Below are 18,723 nucleotides of genomic sequence, written 5' to 3'. Positions count from 1 at the left end.
AAAAAGAAGAAACGTGGTATGTGGTGTACTGGTTTATGAAAGAAAAATCTCCTCTCATACCAAGTTTCTGAGTGAAAATTTGCACAAACTTGCATACACATGTTAAATCACGCTTGCTTCAAACATCATGCAAGCAGATAAAAAAAGCTTCAACCGTTTATACAATCAAAATAATACAACAGACGCTCCAGCATGCTTGTACCATGTATGCTTATAGAACACGCAATTACGTGTGTAATTACTTTTAGTATAATTGTGCATTGGTGATGACTTACCCATATGACTTACCATCCGAATACCTTTCGTACAATTATACCCGTTTCTCATCGTCACATCGAACATACAACGTCTCATATTAAGAAAACAATGAGCCGTTACGAACAAAAATAAGGCCACTCTCGCATTGTGCAATCGGTCCGCTCTAAAATATAGTCGATCGTTTTCTAACAAGTTTAAAATATGAGATCCATTGCCAGCAAGTAATATTATTTATATAGTTTCGAACTAAGTGGTTCGATCACAAGTAATTATTTATGTAGTACATATTAGTTATAACATATTATATACTAGTTATATGTACATACTAGGATGTAGTACATACAAGGTATGATTACACGTGATTATATAAATAATTACTCGCTAGCATTCGATTTCATCTATTCAATCGATTGACTAGCAAAATGATAGAGCGGTTCGGTGATTTTAGTGAATTCGGCGATCTCGCAGAATTGTCAAAAACTCAAATCAATCACGCGAAATATTGTACTAACGAGAACTCGAGTTCTAGATACTCCGTATTCGCAATTTTTGCGGCAACGATTGTCATACGCACGATCGCAATTTGCGCAATAATCCGTTTTCCTTCTAGGTCGCGAAATATTGCGAAGAGCGCTGCAAGGAGTGCGAGCGGCAGGAGTGCAGAGCGAGCTTGTTGCGCGTCGAGTTTGTGTCGTCCGCGTCTCGCCGCATATGGCGGCCGGGAGACCGCCTGTCACAGGGCGGAGCGCCGCTTTCCTCGCCGTTCGGAGCCCGCGCCTTCGCCCCCCTCGCCGTTCCGAGCCGTCGTCCCCGCTGCGCCCCCGCCCGCGCCCGCGCCCCCGCCATGGCCGCTGACGCCATCGTCGCCGCCCCCGCCCCTGCGCCCCCCAACCCACCGCCGCCCTCCGCTGCAACCAAACGTAAGCCTCCGCCCCTCGCCCCGCACCCCACACCCCACACCCCACACCCCGCACCCCGCACCACTCGCCCCGTCAAAACAAATCGAACGAATCGATACACCCGTCACTCGTTACCCGCTACCCGTTCGCCATTCGCCGTTCGCTTTCGCCTTCGCCTTCGCCTTCGCCATCTGTGTATGCGTACCTCACGCTGCGGCCGACACTCCTTCTGTCAAACTGCCTCTGTTTTCGACTGACCCACGTGTCATCGCGAGATTCCATTATATTCCGCACGTGCCATATCAGCGAGACCAGACACTGCCATTGTTATGTTTCACAATAACGCTTTTTTTTTTTACCCGGCCAGAATGCGCAATACATCAATGGAACGCCCTTCGAAATCATAAAACCATACGGGAGCACAAATTTTATCAGCCCTTCATATCACTATTTGTTTTGTATTTTCAGCTTTTGTTTGTGTAGATGCACAAAGACACACTCATTACATACGACTTTAATCAATAAAATTTTGTTTTTTTTTTTTTCACTTTTCTATACTTTAAGCATTGTATTGCATTCGTATCAATTCATATATAAATTTTATATATATATATATATATATATATATATATATATATATATATATATATATATATATATATATATATATAAAAAAATTACATATGAATTGATACGAATGCAATACAATGCTTAAAGTATAGAAAAGTGAAAAAAAAAGAAATATATATATATATATATATATATATATATATATATATATATATATATATATATATATATATATATATATATATATATATATATATATATATATATATATATATATATATATATATATATATATATTTACAATATCCAATATTTATTTCATATTGATTATGCTTTCAAACATTTCAAACATATATATAAAATAAAAACAATAGAAAGTATATGAATATCGGACATTTTTTGAATAAAAATATACCTTTTGCAGCTTTGATTTATTTCTTTTTAGCCTTTTACACACACACACACACACACTCGACATCAAAATGATACAATTCAATATGAATTCTTTCAACGGTGAAATCAATCTGAATATGTATATTTGTTTGTGATTGTCATGTATCGCATGACAGAATGTGTGCATATATGTATGCTAAATACAACTTGGATTTTGTTTAATTTGATACGAAACTGTCTTGTAATAGTAATTGTATGTGTGTGTGTGTGTGTGTGTGTGTAATTTTCACAAATCGTTAAACATTTGCAACAATAATAAACATATGTATACGTTCCGGAACGTGTGTTCGAAATGATTCAGCTGATTTTGATTTGCTGTGTGTTTGTGCTGGTTTTTATTTATTTTATCAAAAAAGGTTTGTCATTACGAATTATTATAAAAGTTTTATAAACAGTTTTGTACAATATTTGTTGCAAATATATTTCAGTGCTTAGAAGGCTCACGTATTATATCGGCTCGGTGCATTTTTATCTATCTATTCTACATATATATATTATGGATTATTTTATTATTGTCGTATTCAATTGCATTTTCTTTTAAATATATATATATATATATATATATATATATATATATATATATATATATATATATATATATATATGTATATTATTATTCTCTTCCGTTATTTTGCTTGTAAATGTTGTATTGTGTATGGTATTACTTTTTTTTTTTGTATAATTTATAGTAATAATGTCACCTGAATGAAATTCATATGCACGTGATTGCTCTATAATTAAAACTATTGTTTTTCAGCAGTCGATATATTCACAATATTGGAACTGAAAAAGTGTCATATTATATTGTCTTTGTTTATTTTATTTGTTTTAATGGTCCAGCTGTTTATTAGTAGATAGAACGAACAGTGGAAATTGTAACGCCTGTATTTAATGCAAAGCATTCCATCGATGATCGATTGTATTGATACAAATTCTCAATCAAATTAAATGCAAATGAACTTGTGAGATTTAATTGAAATAATTACAACTTGTATACTTTTTAGCTCGAAATGCACAGTCTTCAACTTATCGATTTTTGCCGTCTTGTCAATACTTTAATACTATTTTTTCCGTCTTGTCATCAGAAATGAAATAATACTATTATCGGTTTCAATTCAAGTCGAAATTTTACAAGAGGATGCTTTTAACTATTTTTAAAACAGAGTTGGTGAGATATTGATATTATTTATAAATTTTTGACCTATAAAAATATATTTTATAAAGCATACGAATATATGCACACGTACATCATTTGGATGTACTACTGCAAAATAAAATAAAATCTATATGAGTAACGTTTTGAAATTTAAAACTATATATGTAGATCTTAAAGTAAAAATAAAGTGTATAAAATCAGTATTAATCATATTTACCTCTTATAATTTTATATTTTTCATTTTTTCATAGTATTCAAAGCGTTTAACGCAATGATAAAAATCGGAAATTTTTCTGTCTTACATCGAAAGGTCCAATTTTCAATTTTGAGTTAAAGAATCGAGTCTCATAGAAGTTAAAAATTTAAAAAAAAAGTGACATACATTCACATGACCGTATTATACATATATGAAGAGGATTTCATTAAATTGGTCTAACTTTGAACAATCGAACTTAAAATTAGTGCAACCGTTTTCTTGACTAAAAGTATAAAAAAAAATGTGTTTTTTATAGATGAAACGTTATATATTTTAAGTCGTCTCATGTGAAAATGGATACATTTTCACATCACTCGAATGGCCGAGTCAAACAGTGGACTTTGTGTGTGTGCCGCCGTATTTTTTTATACCGTGTATGGGTTTTCAGGAAATCGGCGTAGTATTATATTGTAATATAGTGCAATGAAATATAACGGGCAATGTGGCAGCGAATGGTACATTAGTGCCAGTTGCTTCGTAGAGCTCAGGTCGCGTGCGTCTTTGCCGTCACCTTAGCATAGCGTTGCCCCTTCGGCAGTCCCCCTCGACTCACCGTTTCTTCGTTTGCTCGTCGTGTTGCGCGTTTTTCGTCCGTCCCATTTCGTAGTGTTTTGTGTGCTTTGTTACTGACATTTTTACGTTTATTTGTGACCCTTACCCACCTACCCACATGTGTCGTTACCAATTGATGTTACAAGTTTGTGTCGTACTTTGACGCACGTTTATGCGTGCATACCTCAATACGAATTCTGTGCTTTCGTAAAAAGTTGTTTTTTTTTTGTTTTGTTTTGTTTTGTGTCGACTATATTGAATTAAAAACTGTTTTAATTTGGCTGGTTGTTGTCGATATTGTGCAATTATGCCAGTGGCTAAGAAATCGTGGACAAAGAAAGGCAGGAGTAATTCCATCTCTGATGTTAAACGGAAGGTGATGATGATGTCCAGTGTCGGTAAACGTTTGGATGCTTCCGAGCGTCGCTCGAAATTTCACGCCGACAGTTCGTGGAAGAAGAAGAAGGGCCTCATCGACGACTCGATCATATCGGCCGAAATGTTCGTCCTCACAAAAGTTGCTGCCAATATTCACAAAAAAATCATATGGTGTTAGTATTGGATTCACCGACTTGGTTTCGTGTTTGATTTTTCTAAAGTATAACACGTCTGTTGATTTATACACATGTGGGAAATTGCCCGGGAATGTGTTCCTAATTGAATTTCCTCATACAATTTGATTTTCGTTTATAACTTTTCTTTTTTTTTTTTAATTTAAGATCTTTGTTATCGTTTTAGTGTTTGGTGTTAATATACATGTTGGTTTTTGTCACTTATAGGTGACGAGCTACCTTCGGAAGCTGCTATTGCCGAAGCACGAGCCGCTAGTGAGAGTGAAGCGCCACCGCTCACTGGAAATGATAATAATGAAGATAATATTAAGCGTTACACTAAAGAAGAACTGTTACGGATCAGATTTCTTCCACTCTGCAAACGTCGACCGGATTGTTTGAACAAACCAGGATGCATGTAAGCTAACCGTTCGAATGCATATTTACAACTATGTATTTCCGTTGTAACGATTGCGTGCTAATTATTTTTACTATATATTTTCAGTGCCATTGGATGTTGGGCCCTGAATAGAAGAGGTGTAGATGCGTTGGATGATGAACTTGTATCAAAAGATGCATCCAATGATAAGGTAAATGTGTATTGTGACTAGAAAAGCAACTTTGAAATGTCGCCAATTGGGTTTTTTCGGTTTTACAGAGACGACCGGGTGATCCTCGTGAGCGTATCCGTAAGGAAAGTGAGGGTATTGTGCTGTCCCCGCAACGGCGCAGTTTTACCTCTGGGTGTTTTGTCGTGAGCGGAAATGTGAATAATTCTAGATTACGACCTGACAGCCCTATATTCTCCCAACAGCAGGAGCAGAAGAATGATATTGGTCCGAGGGACACGTCTCGCCGGACTGGAGCCGGAAGAGTCATACCACGCGATTCCGTTCCTTGGGAGAGATCAGGGGACTTGGATGACCCCTTAGGCGGATCTGATTATATTCCCTATCGAGCGCCCGGTTCACAGAGAGATCGTGGAGACGATAGGTACTATTATTAACATTTTGTCGTGACTTTTGTATTTATTTTGTTTGGATCACTCACTTATTTTTCTTAGGTTTGAAAGACGTTCCTTTGCTAGAGATATTTATACAGCTGGAGATAAGAATCGTAGTGATCGTGATAGAGATAGGGAATTAGCAGATAGTAGATTTGCTGAAAGAAGAGAAAGGTTATTATTAATACGATTTTATTACATTATATTGTACCCTGTATTATTTTTAATTAAAATTAAATTGTCTTCAGGGATGAAATGCGTCGTGGAAACCGTTATTTAAATGATAGACGAAGAGGATATGAAAAGGATGAGGAACCTGAATGGTAAGATTATGTTGAATTCTTGTTTTTAAAATGACCGTCCTAATCCCAAGAATATACATACGTATGTATGTATATGAGAATAAAAATATTGGGGTTCTTTTTTTATATATTTTATTTCTGTTGTACCAAAATTGGGTTGGTGATTTAGTATGACACCTGTCTAGTCAGTCTACTGTAACCTAACGGTACTAAAATCCCTACTTTTCACAACCTACTGTTATTTCAAGGATTCTCTTTGATATACTTTCCTCGAGGCTTTCACTTTGTATATAAAAGAAGAAGAAAAAAATTGCTGGAAGTTAAATTCATACATATTTCTATGATTCAGGTTTAGTGGTGGTCCTACATCCCAAAATGAAACAATTGAATTGCGAGGATTTGACGATCCTGTTCCCGTTTCTACTGCTGCAAATAATAATTCTACAACTGATACGGTTGTTACGACAACAGTATCAACATCTGTAACTGAAACTACCACGACTCGTTCGAGACCCACTCGTCGTTCGGCAGGTAGTGGTCGTACACCTAGTGCAGTTGCTGCTGTTCAAACAAAAGATATGCCACCGGTTGCAAAAAAATTGCATTTATTTTCAATATATTATTCCATCATACAATTACTAAATTTGTTTCATCTTGTCTTTTAGAATGTGGAAGAATTATATAAAGAAGATGTTGACGGTCAAAAAGAACGACTTGTCACCGTGTTTGAAATTGCTCCTAAAAAAGTAAGCTAAAATTTTTGTCATCATATTTATGTCATTATTGTACTGTTTTCATCGTTCAAATAATACTTTTTTTTTTTAATATAAATCAGGTGGAAAATAATAAATCTGGAGGTGATATAGAAAAGACGACATCATCAGAAGAGAGGAATAAATTGGATTCTATCGTTGATTTTAACATGGATGATTTCCTAAAAATGGATCTCGGACTGGTGAGTCATCAAACTTCAAAAGTTTATATGTATTTATAAACATGGTTATGACAATCTATACGTTTTAATTGAAGAATGGCGCTACAGATGAAGGATACTCTGGTGGTAGTAGATTCAGCAGATGGTTCAAGCGAGAAAGTCCACCGGCGACTGCAATGCAGCAACCTTCGCTAAATCAGGCATTTGCAGCACCGCCTTCTGGTCCTATTGGAATACCCGGACCGACTGGTGGACCGACTGGTGGACCGCCAACCTCTGCATCTCACGATCGTGGAATGAATGAACACATCTTCTCCAATATGATCAACGGTACTTTTATAATTGGTTCGATTCTTAATATATATGTATATGTATATCGAGTTCGAACGTTTAATTTTTTTCTTATTTCAGATTTAGAAACGTCCATCTCTATACCGACTAGTGATTCACAACATTTGTTCGCCCCCATATCTCCGGCGGCGAGTACTATTCCTGCTCACAACTCTCTATTGGAAATGCTCCGACGAGGACAACCTAGCAACAATCATCCTCAGCCTCCTCATTTCCAACATCAACGTAAGTTCATTTACATTACTTCACCACTCGGACAGTGTTATGGTTTAATAATGCAAATACTTTTTGTTTATAGAAAATATGCCAATGAAGATTCACAGTCTAGAAGAGCTGGAAGCGAACATGCGTGGACCTATTCATCAGCAACAACACCAACAGTTACAAAAGAATAATGCTCATCATCAACCGCCTCCAGATGATTCCAGCGCTTTTAAGAGATTGGTATGTGCTACGAATTTTTACTATCTCTTATGTATCTATAATAATCAGTTTTTTTATTTGAAATATTTTTTGCAATTCATAGGTAGAACAAATGTATGAAGGTCGTGTGGTGCCCGCTGCTAATGGTCCGATACCACAGCCAAATCAACAACCTATGAGTATTTTACAAGTAATTATATTTTTGATATATGGTTTTTCCAATTATGTATAAGTGTGATCCAATCGTTCATTATTTTTTTTATTTAATATAATTTTAATTGCACTTTAGCATAGTAAATTTCTCTTGTAGATGCTTAGTAAATCACAGCAAGCTGATCAAGCTGCACTAGAAGCACAACATCATCAGCACGCACCTGCTGTTTCTCAAGATCTCTTATTCAAATTACTTCAAGTGCAACAGGTATTTTTCATTAATATTATTACTATCTTGCAATTTGTATTTTATCGTTAAGTCGACTACTTTTATAATTACATTTTTTTGATATCGATTTTTGTCATTTTAGACCCAGCAGCAGCAACAAGAAAATGTCAATAAAATCATACAAGGAAATGTTAATCAAGCTAATCGTCATTTCCAGGTATTTTATTTAAGTTCATCTCTTATGATATGTATGTTTAACTTTTGAAATATCACATGTTTGTTATTTGTTAGGTATCTCCGATCTTGAACGATATGGGTCCACACATGGGTAATTTACAATCGAGGGAATTGTTACAGAGACCAGAAGCTCTAGCAATAATTCACGGTGATTATTTAAAATTTTAAAAATTAATCGTTTGAAATTATGCATGCACACGTCAGGTGTACTTCACGTTTGTGACTTTTCAGGCCTGAAGCAAGGGGAAATCACTCCTCAAAATCTCATGCAACAAATGGGGAATCCCGGGTTACAAGGTCGCCATCGAGAAGTGATTGCTTCGATCCTCAAAATGCACCAGCAACAGCAGCAACAACAATCTTCATCTCCACATGCGAGACTTGCGTTACCCACACAGCCCCCTCAGCAACAGCTTCGGATAAGTCCTCTCCCTCCGAACGGTTAGTTTTTTTTTTTTGCTGTTCGTATAGTGTTATTAGTAATGTTTGCTTTGCTTATTACTGTATAAAATAAAGTAGTTTTGATATGAAAATGTATTATTTAAAATTTAACATAAAAGTTTTTCTTTCATTATACTATAACAAATTTTTTTTTTGTAACGCATGCAGCGTATTGTGTTTCTCCGATAATGGCTACAAGCCCAAACACATTGACTGTTCATCATCCAGGTATAGCATTGTTATCGAATGTCGTGTATTGTGCGTAGTACATACATGAACATTTTTCATTGTTAATATCTCAAACCGAGGCTATCGCGATAGAGTGGTAGGACGTTTCCGATACTGTGCCTGTTAAATTTAACTCCTATACGAACAAACCTACCTAAATTGTCGACACCGCTTTATCATGATAGCCATGCTTGAATGCAACACTTTTCTTTCTTTAAATTAACACTAACACTTATTTACTTTCAGCTATCGCTCAAAGGATACCATCACCTCGAGAGTTGCAAGCTCACACACAAAGTATTATGCAAGGGGCGTTGATTAAAAAGAAACTGGAAGAGCAACGGGAAAATTACAGGCGACGACAAGAATTGTTAGCGCCCACTCTCACTCACACCGCTACACCAGCTCCAGTCGCCAGCCCTACAAAGCATCCCGCTGCTATCGCTTTCACACCCACTTCTGTAATTATTTTACTTTTTAATCTATTAAGATCATCGGAAGTCGTCAAATTTTGACCAATCGCTTATTTTTAGGTGCTACGGAAGATGACCGCTGAAAAGGATACTGAACATATACTACCTAAGGCGGCCGGGTGGGGAGCTCCACCTTTGCATACACAGCAAGCACCTGTTCCCAAACATGCAAGACCTATTGTGAAGGTACACATAATATAATTATATTATATATGACTTAATTTCATTTCAATTTTTGCTTTGAGTGTTTTTTTTTTTTTTATTATTTTAGGGAAATGCAGCAGTTGGAATGAATATGCCTGCGTATCAAACATCTCCACCTGAATACCCTTCTGCTCCATATATGAATCACCCACAGGTACTTTATATCGCACTTGTATCGTCAGAGTATGTATGACGTATGATTGTTAAATAATAAATTTTATATTTTAGCAACAATTTCCGAATAATTTGCTACAGCAACAGGCTGCTGCAGCTGCTCGTAACAAAATAGGTCATCAATCACATCATCAATTCCATGCTATGGTTATGCAGATGCAACGACAACAGCATCAGCAATTACAAACGCCACAGCATCAACATCAAACAACGATGCAGGTTAGAATGGAATGAAAATTTTTATAATCTTATATATAAAACAGAAACCGTTGTGTGTGTGTGTAATTCGTTCCTAATTAATTTTTTCGATTAAAATAAATTTAATAAAAAAAAAAAATTAATATTATGAATACCGAGCAAGTCAGGTTGAATACTGTATATAAACATACATTAAAATATGTTATTTAATATATACATAAACTTTTTACAGGTCAATAATCGAGGTGCTCCCATTAGTGGAAATGGAGCAAACCTTCAGCAACTGCTCGTGCATCCGCATCACAGGAATCACAATGGTATGTTGAGTTAGCCTTTGAATGTGAGCTTGATTTTTGTTATTTGTTATTATTTGTGACTTTAATTTGAACAGAAGGAGTTTCCGCTATGGGTCCTGCACTAAGTCCTACATCCAATCAATTAGCAAGATGGTTTAGTCCAGAACTTTTGGCTCAGGCTACTGCTGGCAAGTTGCCTTCGGTCAATATGGCCCAAAACGTTTTATCTCTCGAAGAACTGGAACGCATTCAACACAGTGAAGCCATCGTACATAATTGAAGTTCATGTCCGATTGGAATAATGGAAGAAAAAGAAACATTAAATGCATTTATTGTGCAAGCTATTTGGTGTTAAGAAACCAGCGGAAAATTATTTATTATTTAAAACACTTTATTTCGATTTGCTCAATTTATTCCAATGTTGTGTTGTATATCATTATGATTTCTCATCTTAAAACATGTCCACTGCAACCTTTGTGTTTTCTTGCTTATACATCAAGTATCATTGACTTATAATTTTAAATTACATAATAATTAAAAATGTTTTTGATGCATAAAATTTTTTTGAATGTATAAAATTGATTTTGTAAAAAAATCTAACTCTAAGTATTCCCATTAAGTAGAAAGTTGTCTTTGTAAAGGAGAACTGACTATATATATATGTATAATATCTTATTTATTTTAAATCAACATTGTTTTCTTTTTTTCAGATTTTTCGAATTCTTGTATTCATACTAGACTTAAAATGTTATATATTTTAAGTTATAATCTTTCTTATTTATTGAAAAAACTTTTTACCAAAAAAATCAACATTGTTATTGTTAAGTGATTGTAAGACAAAATAAAAAATTCAGCTTAGATATGTCACTTGTCATAAAAAGAAATTAATATAAAAATCGTGCATTTTTGTACTCTAGTGAAAAATACCATTCTGAAGCATGCTTTAGAATAGTGTATATTTCTACGCTGTTGTATCTCATTTAGCAAGAACAATATTAATTTTACAATTTCTATCTATTCATCTATTCCTATCTTAACAATATAACAGTGAAATAATTGTATGTGTATCTAAATGTGCAAAAAATACTTTCATTTCTATTTCACTCTCAAATGTTACTTGTATAATTAACTCTCAAAATGGTGTATAAAGAATAAAGTAATGCCAATTCTATGAAGCGATTGTGGAACTGGTAAACTTTAATGCATAATTATTTAGTATGATTGTAAGCAAGAAAAATTACCTATTTGCATAATGCATATACCTATACCTAGATTGACACAATAATCGTGTTGATTATTTTATTTGGGTAAAATAAGGAGAAGGGGAGGGAATTTTAAACAAATTCTGAAAACGGTTGTAAATAGTTATTTTATTTTCACAAATTGTGAAAAATGGTAATTGTGTAGAATTATCATCTATCAAATTGAATTAATTTTGCAAATGTGTTTTAAATATTTATTTTGTTCTACAAACAATTCGATACAGACACATTTTTTTTCTTTGTGAAACATAGTGTAACACCATTGACGGGGGTCATCATGATATACATGTAAACACAAAAAATACGACCCGACCCCCGTCCATGTTTTATGGAGCATAATAAAAATTCATATCGTTCTTTTTTTTTTCTCCCCCTTTTTTAATTCTCGTTATACAATTTCAATTAGAAATTGTGCAGATTGTTTTTATTGTGATTATAAAATATAATTTACTTTGTAAGTTGTTGACTTATGTGACATGAATAAGTACAATGCAAAACTTTTTTTTAAAAATAAATGGCTACTGTACTGTCAGTTCACACCTTTTTTTATTTCTCAGAAAGCTTCACTAACGATAACATTAGTACTGTATACATAATAATAATAAATATATTGGGAATAACTAACACATAGGCCAATACAACCAGACTCAAAACTTAACATCAGATTCTCACGAAGATCGAGTGCGTAATACATATTATCGTTCAAGTCAGGTTGCGAGTTATCTAAAAAATAAATAATCATCTCTTACACGATATCGAAAAAATACTCGCCATTGTCGCATTTGTTAAGTTTACAAAAATAATACAAATACATTAATATTACAATATATAATATATATTTTGGTACAATCATAAGCTCATTAATATTTAGTTCTACACAAATTACGAGTTATACATAGTCAGTGATTCTACTTACATATTTTATATGGAGGTTTGTGGCATTAGAAGATGAAATCATTGTAAATACATATCTATTAACAGTCGAATCATAAAATGGTAAAATCTTCACACCACACACAAGAACTTAAATCGACACTCGACCAAGCCTCGCATAGAACTCTTCAAGCAACCCCATATACATACATATGCAAATGTGAAGATATTTCTGAAGCGTGTGAAATAATTACAATGATAATAAATAGTTGATAGCTTCCTCATAAGATTATTTTGAGCGCTATCATATAAATTTATATGCCCTGCTTTTGACACATCAAGTATTTACTATAATTATTTTGGTAAATTGATAAAAAAATTGTACAAAGAATAAAATTTGTATAATATCAATGGGAGGGGTATTTATTTCATCTTAATTAATTATTTTCCCATTAAAATTGGCGCCTCAAAGACGTAATGATTACATTAATAGGTAAAATCCCTCTATTGACGTACAATCTTTGAGATTGTCCGTGAATCGTATCGGTTGACATTATAGACTTCGACGGAAACATCAGTCAACGAGGGAGGGTCATTATAATATAATAAATGCGCTACTGTTACATACATACACAAACACAAAGTTAGTTGGCGCACAATGTGAAATCAAACATAAACGTAACAATCTCAGAATAACACTGAACAAATAAATAAATATTTGCAAAATCAAATACACCTTTGTGCGTTCAAAGTTGTTTCAGATATTTCTCATCGATTGAACAAACACGCCACTCCCGCGACCAAAACATTCAATCTTCGCACATAAAAATCACGGTGAAGTAAATTCATAACGACTAAAACAATTCGAATACATCTCTAAATTGGTATTCATATCAGACTAGGTCAGTAAGTATGCTGATCATACATTGTTATTACAAACAAAACAAAATAATTTATAAAATATCTAAAAATGTTACCTAAACAGTCATAATTAATTAACAATATATTCTAACTTTGAATAATAAGACTTCCCAAACTAATGTATACACGCCCAAATTTATTTTAATTAACAAATAGATTAGCACATGCGAATAACATCACTATTGAATACCGTCATGCATACGATATATATTTGGGGAATCCTGGTATATATATATAACATTTACATTATTATATTTATCAACTTATAAAAATGACTATCAAAACATATAGATGTTAAATAAATTAAATGTATACATTTAACAGCAACACTGGTGTTAATAGAAGTAGAGGAAGAGAAACAAAAACAGACTTTTTATAAAGCACTGTTTCAATTGGAAAGACATTAATTAAGTGTATCTTTTTTTAGTATAATCAATTGTTGATATAATTTTTCCTTTCCTCGCATATTTCATTAATTTTTCAAATAGAATTTTAAAATTTTGATACAATTTTAACAGTTAAAATTTGAGTTTTTTTATTCCAGATAAAATTTAGATGTTAATATTTTTATATCAAACAATATAAATATAATTTTAACACTTAGTAAATATATGTATATATGTGTGTGTGTATATATGTATATATACATATATACAAATTTCTAGATAGCATGACTTCAAATACATATAGTTTTATATGGAAGACTAAGCTACATTTACTATATAGCCACATAATAGTTCCTTTTGTTAATCTAAAATTACAAATGCAAGCACATTTAGAAGAAAATGTACAAGAAAAGAATAAAATAAATAAAAAATACATATTCCAAAATATTCATCAAACATAAAAAGTAACTTTCAGAAATAAATTTCTACAAAACACTGTCCTGAAAATAACGGACACACAAAATGATTCGAATTGAAAATCACAGTATAAAAAGAAATATTCCAAAATATGCATCCCGCGTGTATAAAACATTAATAAATTTATTAATTTTTAACATGGAAATTCTCTAAAACCACGGTGTCCCAAAAGCAGTGAGCACAGCATCTGACCCAAATTACAGACGTTAAAAAAAAATTAACGCTGAAGTGGTGGCAATTAGTAAGGCATATAATCATCAAGGATAACAACTACATACTAACATATTTTTCAAGATTACAACAAACCTAAAAGGGACATATCTTCATTTACTAAAAAGAAGTACATTATATTTGGCAGACTGATAAAAAAAAATCAGTCGCATTGTATTGAGATGAGAAATAGAGAGGGAGACGTCTAACGTGCAAAATTCTAGCATCGAGACGAGACCGTCGCTGATCTGAATATTGCCTCACTTTGGTGAATAGCAAAATCAGTCTTCATTTTACAGTCACTCATACGGTCCGATGTTGCGCGGCTTTTGGGACATCTTGAATACATTTAATATACATATACATCGACAAAAATATCATTATGCGTACATTTAGTTTGACAAAATCTGTTATGTATGTGGACATTAAGGTTAATAACAAAGCATTTTATCGAAATCCCCTTTTTTTCCTACGACCATTTTTTCTTAATCATCTGTTCTGATTGGTATCGAGCGGTGCCTTGTGTGATGCGGAAACTTTCGTGGATGATGCGTCAGCTGCCAGTGCGAAATTACTCTTTGTATTCCTCGGACAAAACACTTTTGTAGCACCGATCATCATTAGGTAGAACCAATAAACTTGCGGAAACAGTAAAATTGAAATAGAAATTTTGCAACCAGTAGGAAGACCTTGAATAGCCTGTAATGTGGACAAATTACATGTAATTACATACTAAAAACTCTATAACAATAGATCCAATTACAAAAGAATACTAACCTCCCAATAAGGAAGTCCAATGGTTCGACTATAAACGAAACATAAATACGGCATAATCAATATCCGGCAAACAAAAAATGTTACAAGCATGGCGATTCCGTTAACGACATAGAGTTGGGTCGACTTCATCTTCAGTCGACTCAATATAGATCGGAGCGAAACGAAGGGAGTCGATAACTCCATCAGGTAAACAAATCCAAATACGCAATCTCCAAGTCCACCACGTAAATACTGGAAAACAACAAAAAAGAAAAAATAAAATTGGGAACACGTTCGTACGCATACCTATAGAATGTGTCAAAATTTACCACAATAACAAGAAATCCAAATCCACCGATGAAAAGATGGTGCATGACGATAATAGGTTGATCTTTGCAATACGACAAAAAAGATATCACTACATCGATGGACGAATTTCTATTCTTAAAATTAGAAGAGTTTTGCAACTCCAATATTGATGCACCGTTTTTTTCAGTCTCATTTATTTGATCGTGTTGAATCGTCTCGTCTTGGTTGTTTTTCGGCAAACCCTTACCTTTCGCCGCATCATTTTTAGAGCTCAAACCCATGTTCGGCATGTTAATGTGAACCTTATACATGGACCAAATGTCGTAGAAAAAGTAAGCGGCGCCGAACCAAGCGTAAGCCTCCGACATGAAGTGCGAAGAGTGAAGAAAATTTCTCGTACACGACCAGAGGCAAACGATAGCACCGGTCACACAAGACAGTGCCGCTTGTACTGCAGAAACCACCCTAAAATGCAAAATAATGCATAGTAACACAATAAAACTGCAAGAAAATTTTAAATTTTGAATCACTCACTTGTTACTTATATCCAAAACGTCGAACATGGTCAGTTGGTATTTTTTCCTTATTTTTAAACCAGAATTAGTCTTCAGCGCAACATGATTCAAAAAGTCAAATAGGGATAGAAAAAATATGAAACCCAAAAATAGTAGTAGGACTCCACGTGGCACTGAAATCCTGAAAGTTTTCAAAACCAATAATTAAATTATATATTATACGGCATACAACATATAAAATTTTATTACTGGTCAAATTTAACAATGTAAAAAAAAAAACGATAGCATTTGACCATATTTTAGGTTGAAAGATTATTATAATTGAGCTCAAAGTTCAAAATTTCATACAAAACGTCTAAATTTAAAAGATCAACAGGGTCATTATATTCAATAATAAAGATAATCTTACGATGCAAATCTCTACACCAATTTCATATACACAGATGAATGACCTGTTGCATAATGTTGAGCTAAACATAAATGTGAAAATATAAATCTAAAGTTTCTTACTTATCCTCGGGCCCGAGTACCAAGACCGATCCCGTAGCTATCGTCAGGGAACCAATCGTTGATAGAGCCAACAGCGAAAAAACGCCACGCTGCTTCATCTAAAGAAAACACCATACAATGAATAACAATATATATATATATATATATATATATATATATATATATATATATATATATATATATATATATATATATATATATATATATGTATATATATATATATATATATATATATATATATATATATATATATATATATATAAATAAGACTTTAAAACCGCTTTAGATAGTATTGTAATGTAAAGTATGTAAACCTTAAAAAATGAGTTTCATGCGAGTGAATTCCAATAAATGTAAATCTAATATAATATATGTAGATTCATTCAATTGACAAAATTTACATAATCTTATAATAGGATTAACTCGCATGTAAAACTTATATAAAAATATTAATTTTTTCATATGTTTTGTTTTTGTGAATTCATCACGAAGTATTAGTGTTATAAAAAGGAATTAATGTCATTTATTTTTTTAAGAATTTATTACAATGCATTTAATGCATTATAGCTGATTAGATAGTGATAAACTTATACAACAGCAGAAATTCTGTAGTAGAAAGTATTGCAGAGAAAATGAATGAAATAATTTTGGTCAAAAAGAGCAAACTGCGAATCGAATTAATATTGAGGTTAATTAACGAAAGTGAAACGTGTGAGAAATGAGCGCAAAATGTATTTGGTCTTGTACTGTGCAAGTGACAGTTGGGCGGGACCGGGTGACCATGTTGGGATGTTGGGTGTTGGGGTTGTCGGGGTTGTCGGGGGTGTTGGGGGTGTTGGGGGGGAGATTGAGGGCGTATTGCCTCGTCGCAGGTGTTGGAAGGCCACGAGGTGTGGCTCCCGCTTTCCGTCCAGCGACGAACTCCAGTTACGAGGGGCAAGAGATGGAAAACCTCCTCGAGACCGAACTGATAGCGAAGTGACTAGGATGGTAAGTCGGTAAGTCGGTAAGTCGGTAAGTCGGTACCTACATCACGCGCTCACTCTCATGTCAAACGTCACTTTTTGCCACACACGCTCATCACTCATCATTCATCACTCCAATCTACTCGAATCATGTATTTTTGATCGTTTGTATAAAGCGCCACACTTCCCTCTACCGAACCATAGTCCAGCCGGAGAGCACAGGTTTGAATCGGATCAAAAGCATCACTCAATTATCAAATGTTCTTATGATTTGTGGCGCGTGTATCATACTTTAGTTAATTAGCTATCATATGAACATATGTTTATTCAATGATTTTGATAATGAAAGGTCTTAGAATCGATTTGTATAATTCAATCAGTTGGCTTGGTATAGTCACTTTAAAACGATATTGATTTAATATGACTTAAGTTTGATTCTAAGAGTACGTACACAAATAGCTTGACAAGTATGCATCAATTTAGTACATAGCATAAGTATGCTAGATGTATTCGCTTTGGCTGCTTTTATCTAGGTAAGAAAAACCCTATCCTCACACTAACTTATTGATTGAATTGAAAATACATCCTCGTGATTAGTATAATTATCTCCGAATAAACGATGAAACTTTTTAATATATTGCCACTCGTCATGCTTTGATTGATTAAAAAAACAGGATACTGTAGGCATATAGTACAACTGAAATTATCTCATCAGGTCACTGCGACACATATCCAGGAAAGTCATTAACGCATGGCACACGCTCGCCTCGTCAAAAGGTCGACACGTGTTTCTATACACGTGTCTTGGAAACAAAGGAAGAACTCACTGAACCCATAAAAACCACGAACTACGTCCAGGCGTATGAACCCATAAAACCACGCTCGCGAGTACCAAGAACAAAAGATGTGCACACGACACACTTCAACCCAAAACGTTTATAAAGCAACGCAGCAACCTCCACCGGCAGAGTGAGCCTCTAGAGTTCAACTAGATCACATCTCCGAAGAAACCTCTTCGTACATACAATAACCATTGTACCAAATTGAACAAAAATAAACGATCCTCTTTCAAACTACACAACACGTGTTTCGTTAGACCGGGATACGGTCAACATACCTTCCCTGTCTTACAATACGATTACGAGAGAAGCTATGACAGTATATGTACAAAGGATTAACAATAACATTGCAAATAACT

General features: G+C 34.0%; 2 protein-coding genes across 5 annotated transcripts; one reads left to right on the top strand and one right to left on the bottom strand.

The window, feature by feature from the left end:
* Positions 1-919: 919 nt before the first annotated feature.
* Positions 920-12,139, top strand: LOC143912699 (uncharacterized). 4 transcript variants are annotated; one of them, XM_077432000.1, is made up of 24 exons: positions 920-1,178; positions 4,924-5,113; positions 5,201-5,285; positions 5,354-5,688; positions 5,759-5,872; positions 5,947-6,021; positions 6,350-6,587; positions 6,666-6,746; positions 6,836-6,955; positions 7,030-7,264; positions 7,346-7,510; positions 7,584-7,729; positions 7,812-7,898; positions 8,019-8,129; positions 8,233-8,307; positions 8,382-8,475; positions 8,559-8,768; positions 8,937-8,996; positions 9,243-9,457; positions 9,530-9,655; positions 9,741-9,827; positions 9,902-10,066; positions 10,278-10,362; positions 10,437-12,139. In XM_077432000.1, the coding sequence occupies exons 1-24, from the start codon at positions 1,103-1,105 to the stop codon at positions 10,619-10,621; spliced, it is 3,360 nt and encodes a 1,119-aa protein (XP_077288126.1). In that variant the 5' UTR covers positions 920-1,102; the 3' UTR covers positions 10,622-12,139. The 4 variants fall into 4 exon arrangements, with proteins under 4 accessions (XP_077288126.1, XP_077288127.1, XP_077288124.1 ...); XM_077431998.1 differs by lacking the exon at positions 920-1,178 and adding an exon at positions 4,440-4,695; XM_077432001.1 differs by lacking the exon at positions 8,937-8,996.
* On the bottom strand, positions 12,132-17,597 carry LOC143912700 (ceramide synthase). Its single transcript, XM_077432002.1, has 6 exons — positions 17,423-17,597; positions 16,561-16,658; positions 16,070-16,231; positions 15,556-16,000; positions 15,248-15,478; positions 12,132-15,169 (listed from the first exon to the last, which is right to left on the bottom strand). The coding sequence occupies exons 2-6, from the start codon at positions 16,656-16,658 to the stop codon at positions 14,960-14,962; spliced, it is 1,146 nt and encodes a 381-aa protein (XP_077288128.1). The 5' UTR covers positions 17,423-17,597; the 3' UTR covers positions 12,132-14,959.
* Between the last annotated feature and the right edge of the window lie 1,126 nt (positions 17,598-18,723).

This window comes from Arctopsyche grandis, chromosome 6 (genome assembly GCF_051622035.1).
Source record: "Arctopsyche grandis isolate Sample6627 chromosome 6, ASM5162203v2, whole genome shotgun sequence".
Taxonomy (NCBI): domain Eukaryota; kingdom Metazoa; phylum Arthropoda; class Insecta; order Trichoptera; family Hydropsychidae; genus Arctopsyche; species Arctopsyche grandis.
The sequence above is the reverse complement of the archived record's forward strand: the minus strand, read 5'-3'. Positions and strand labels throughout refer to the sequence as shown.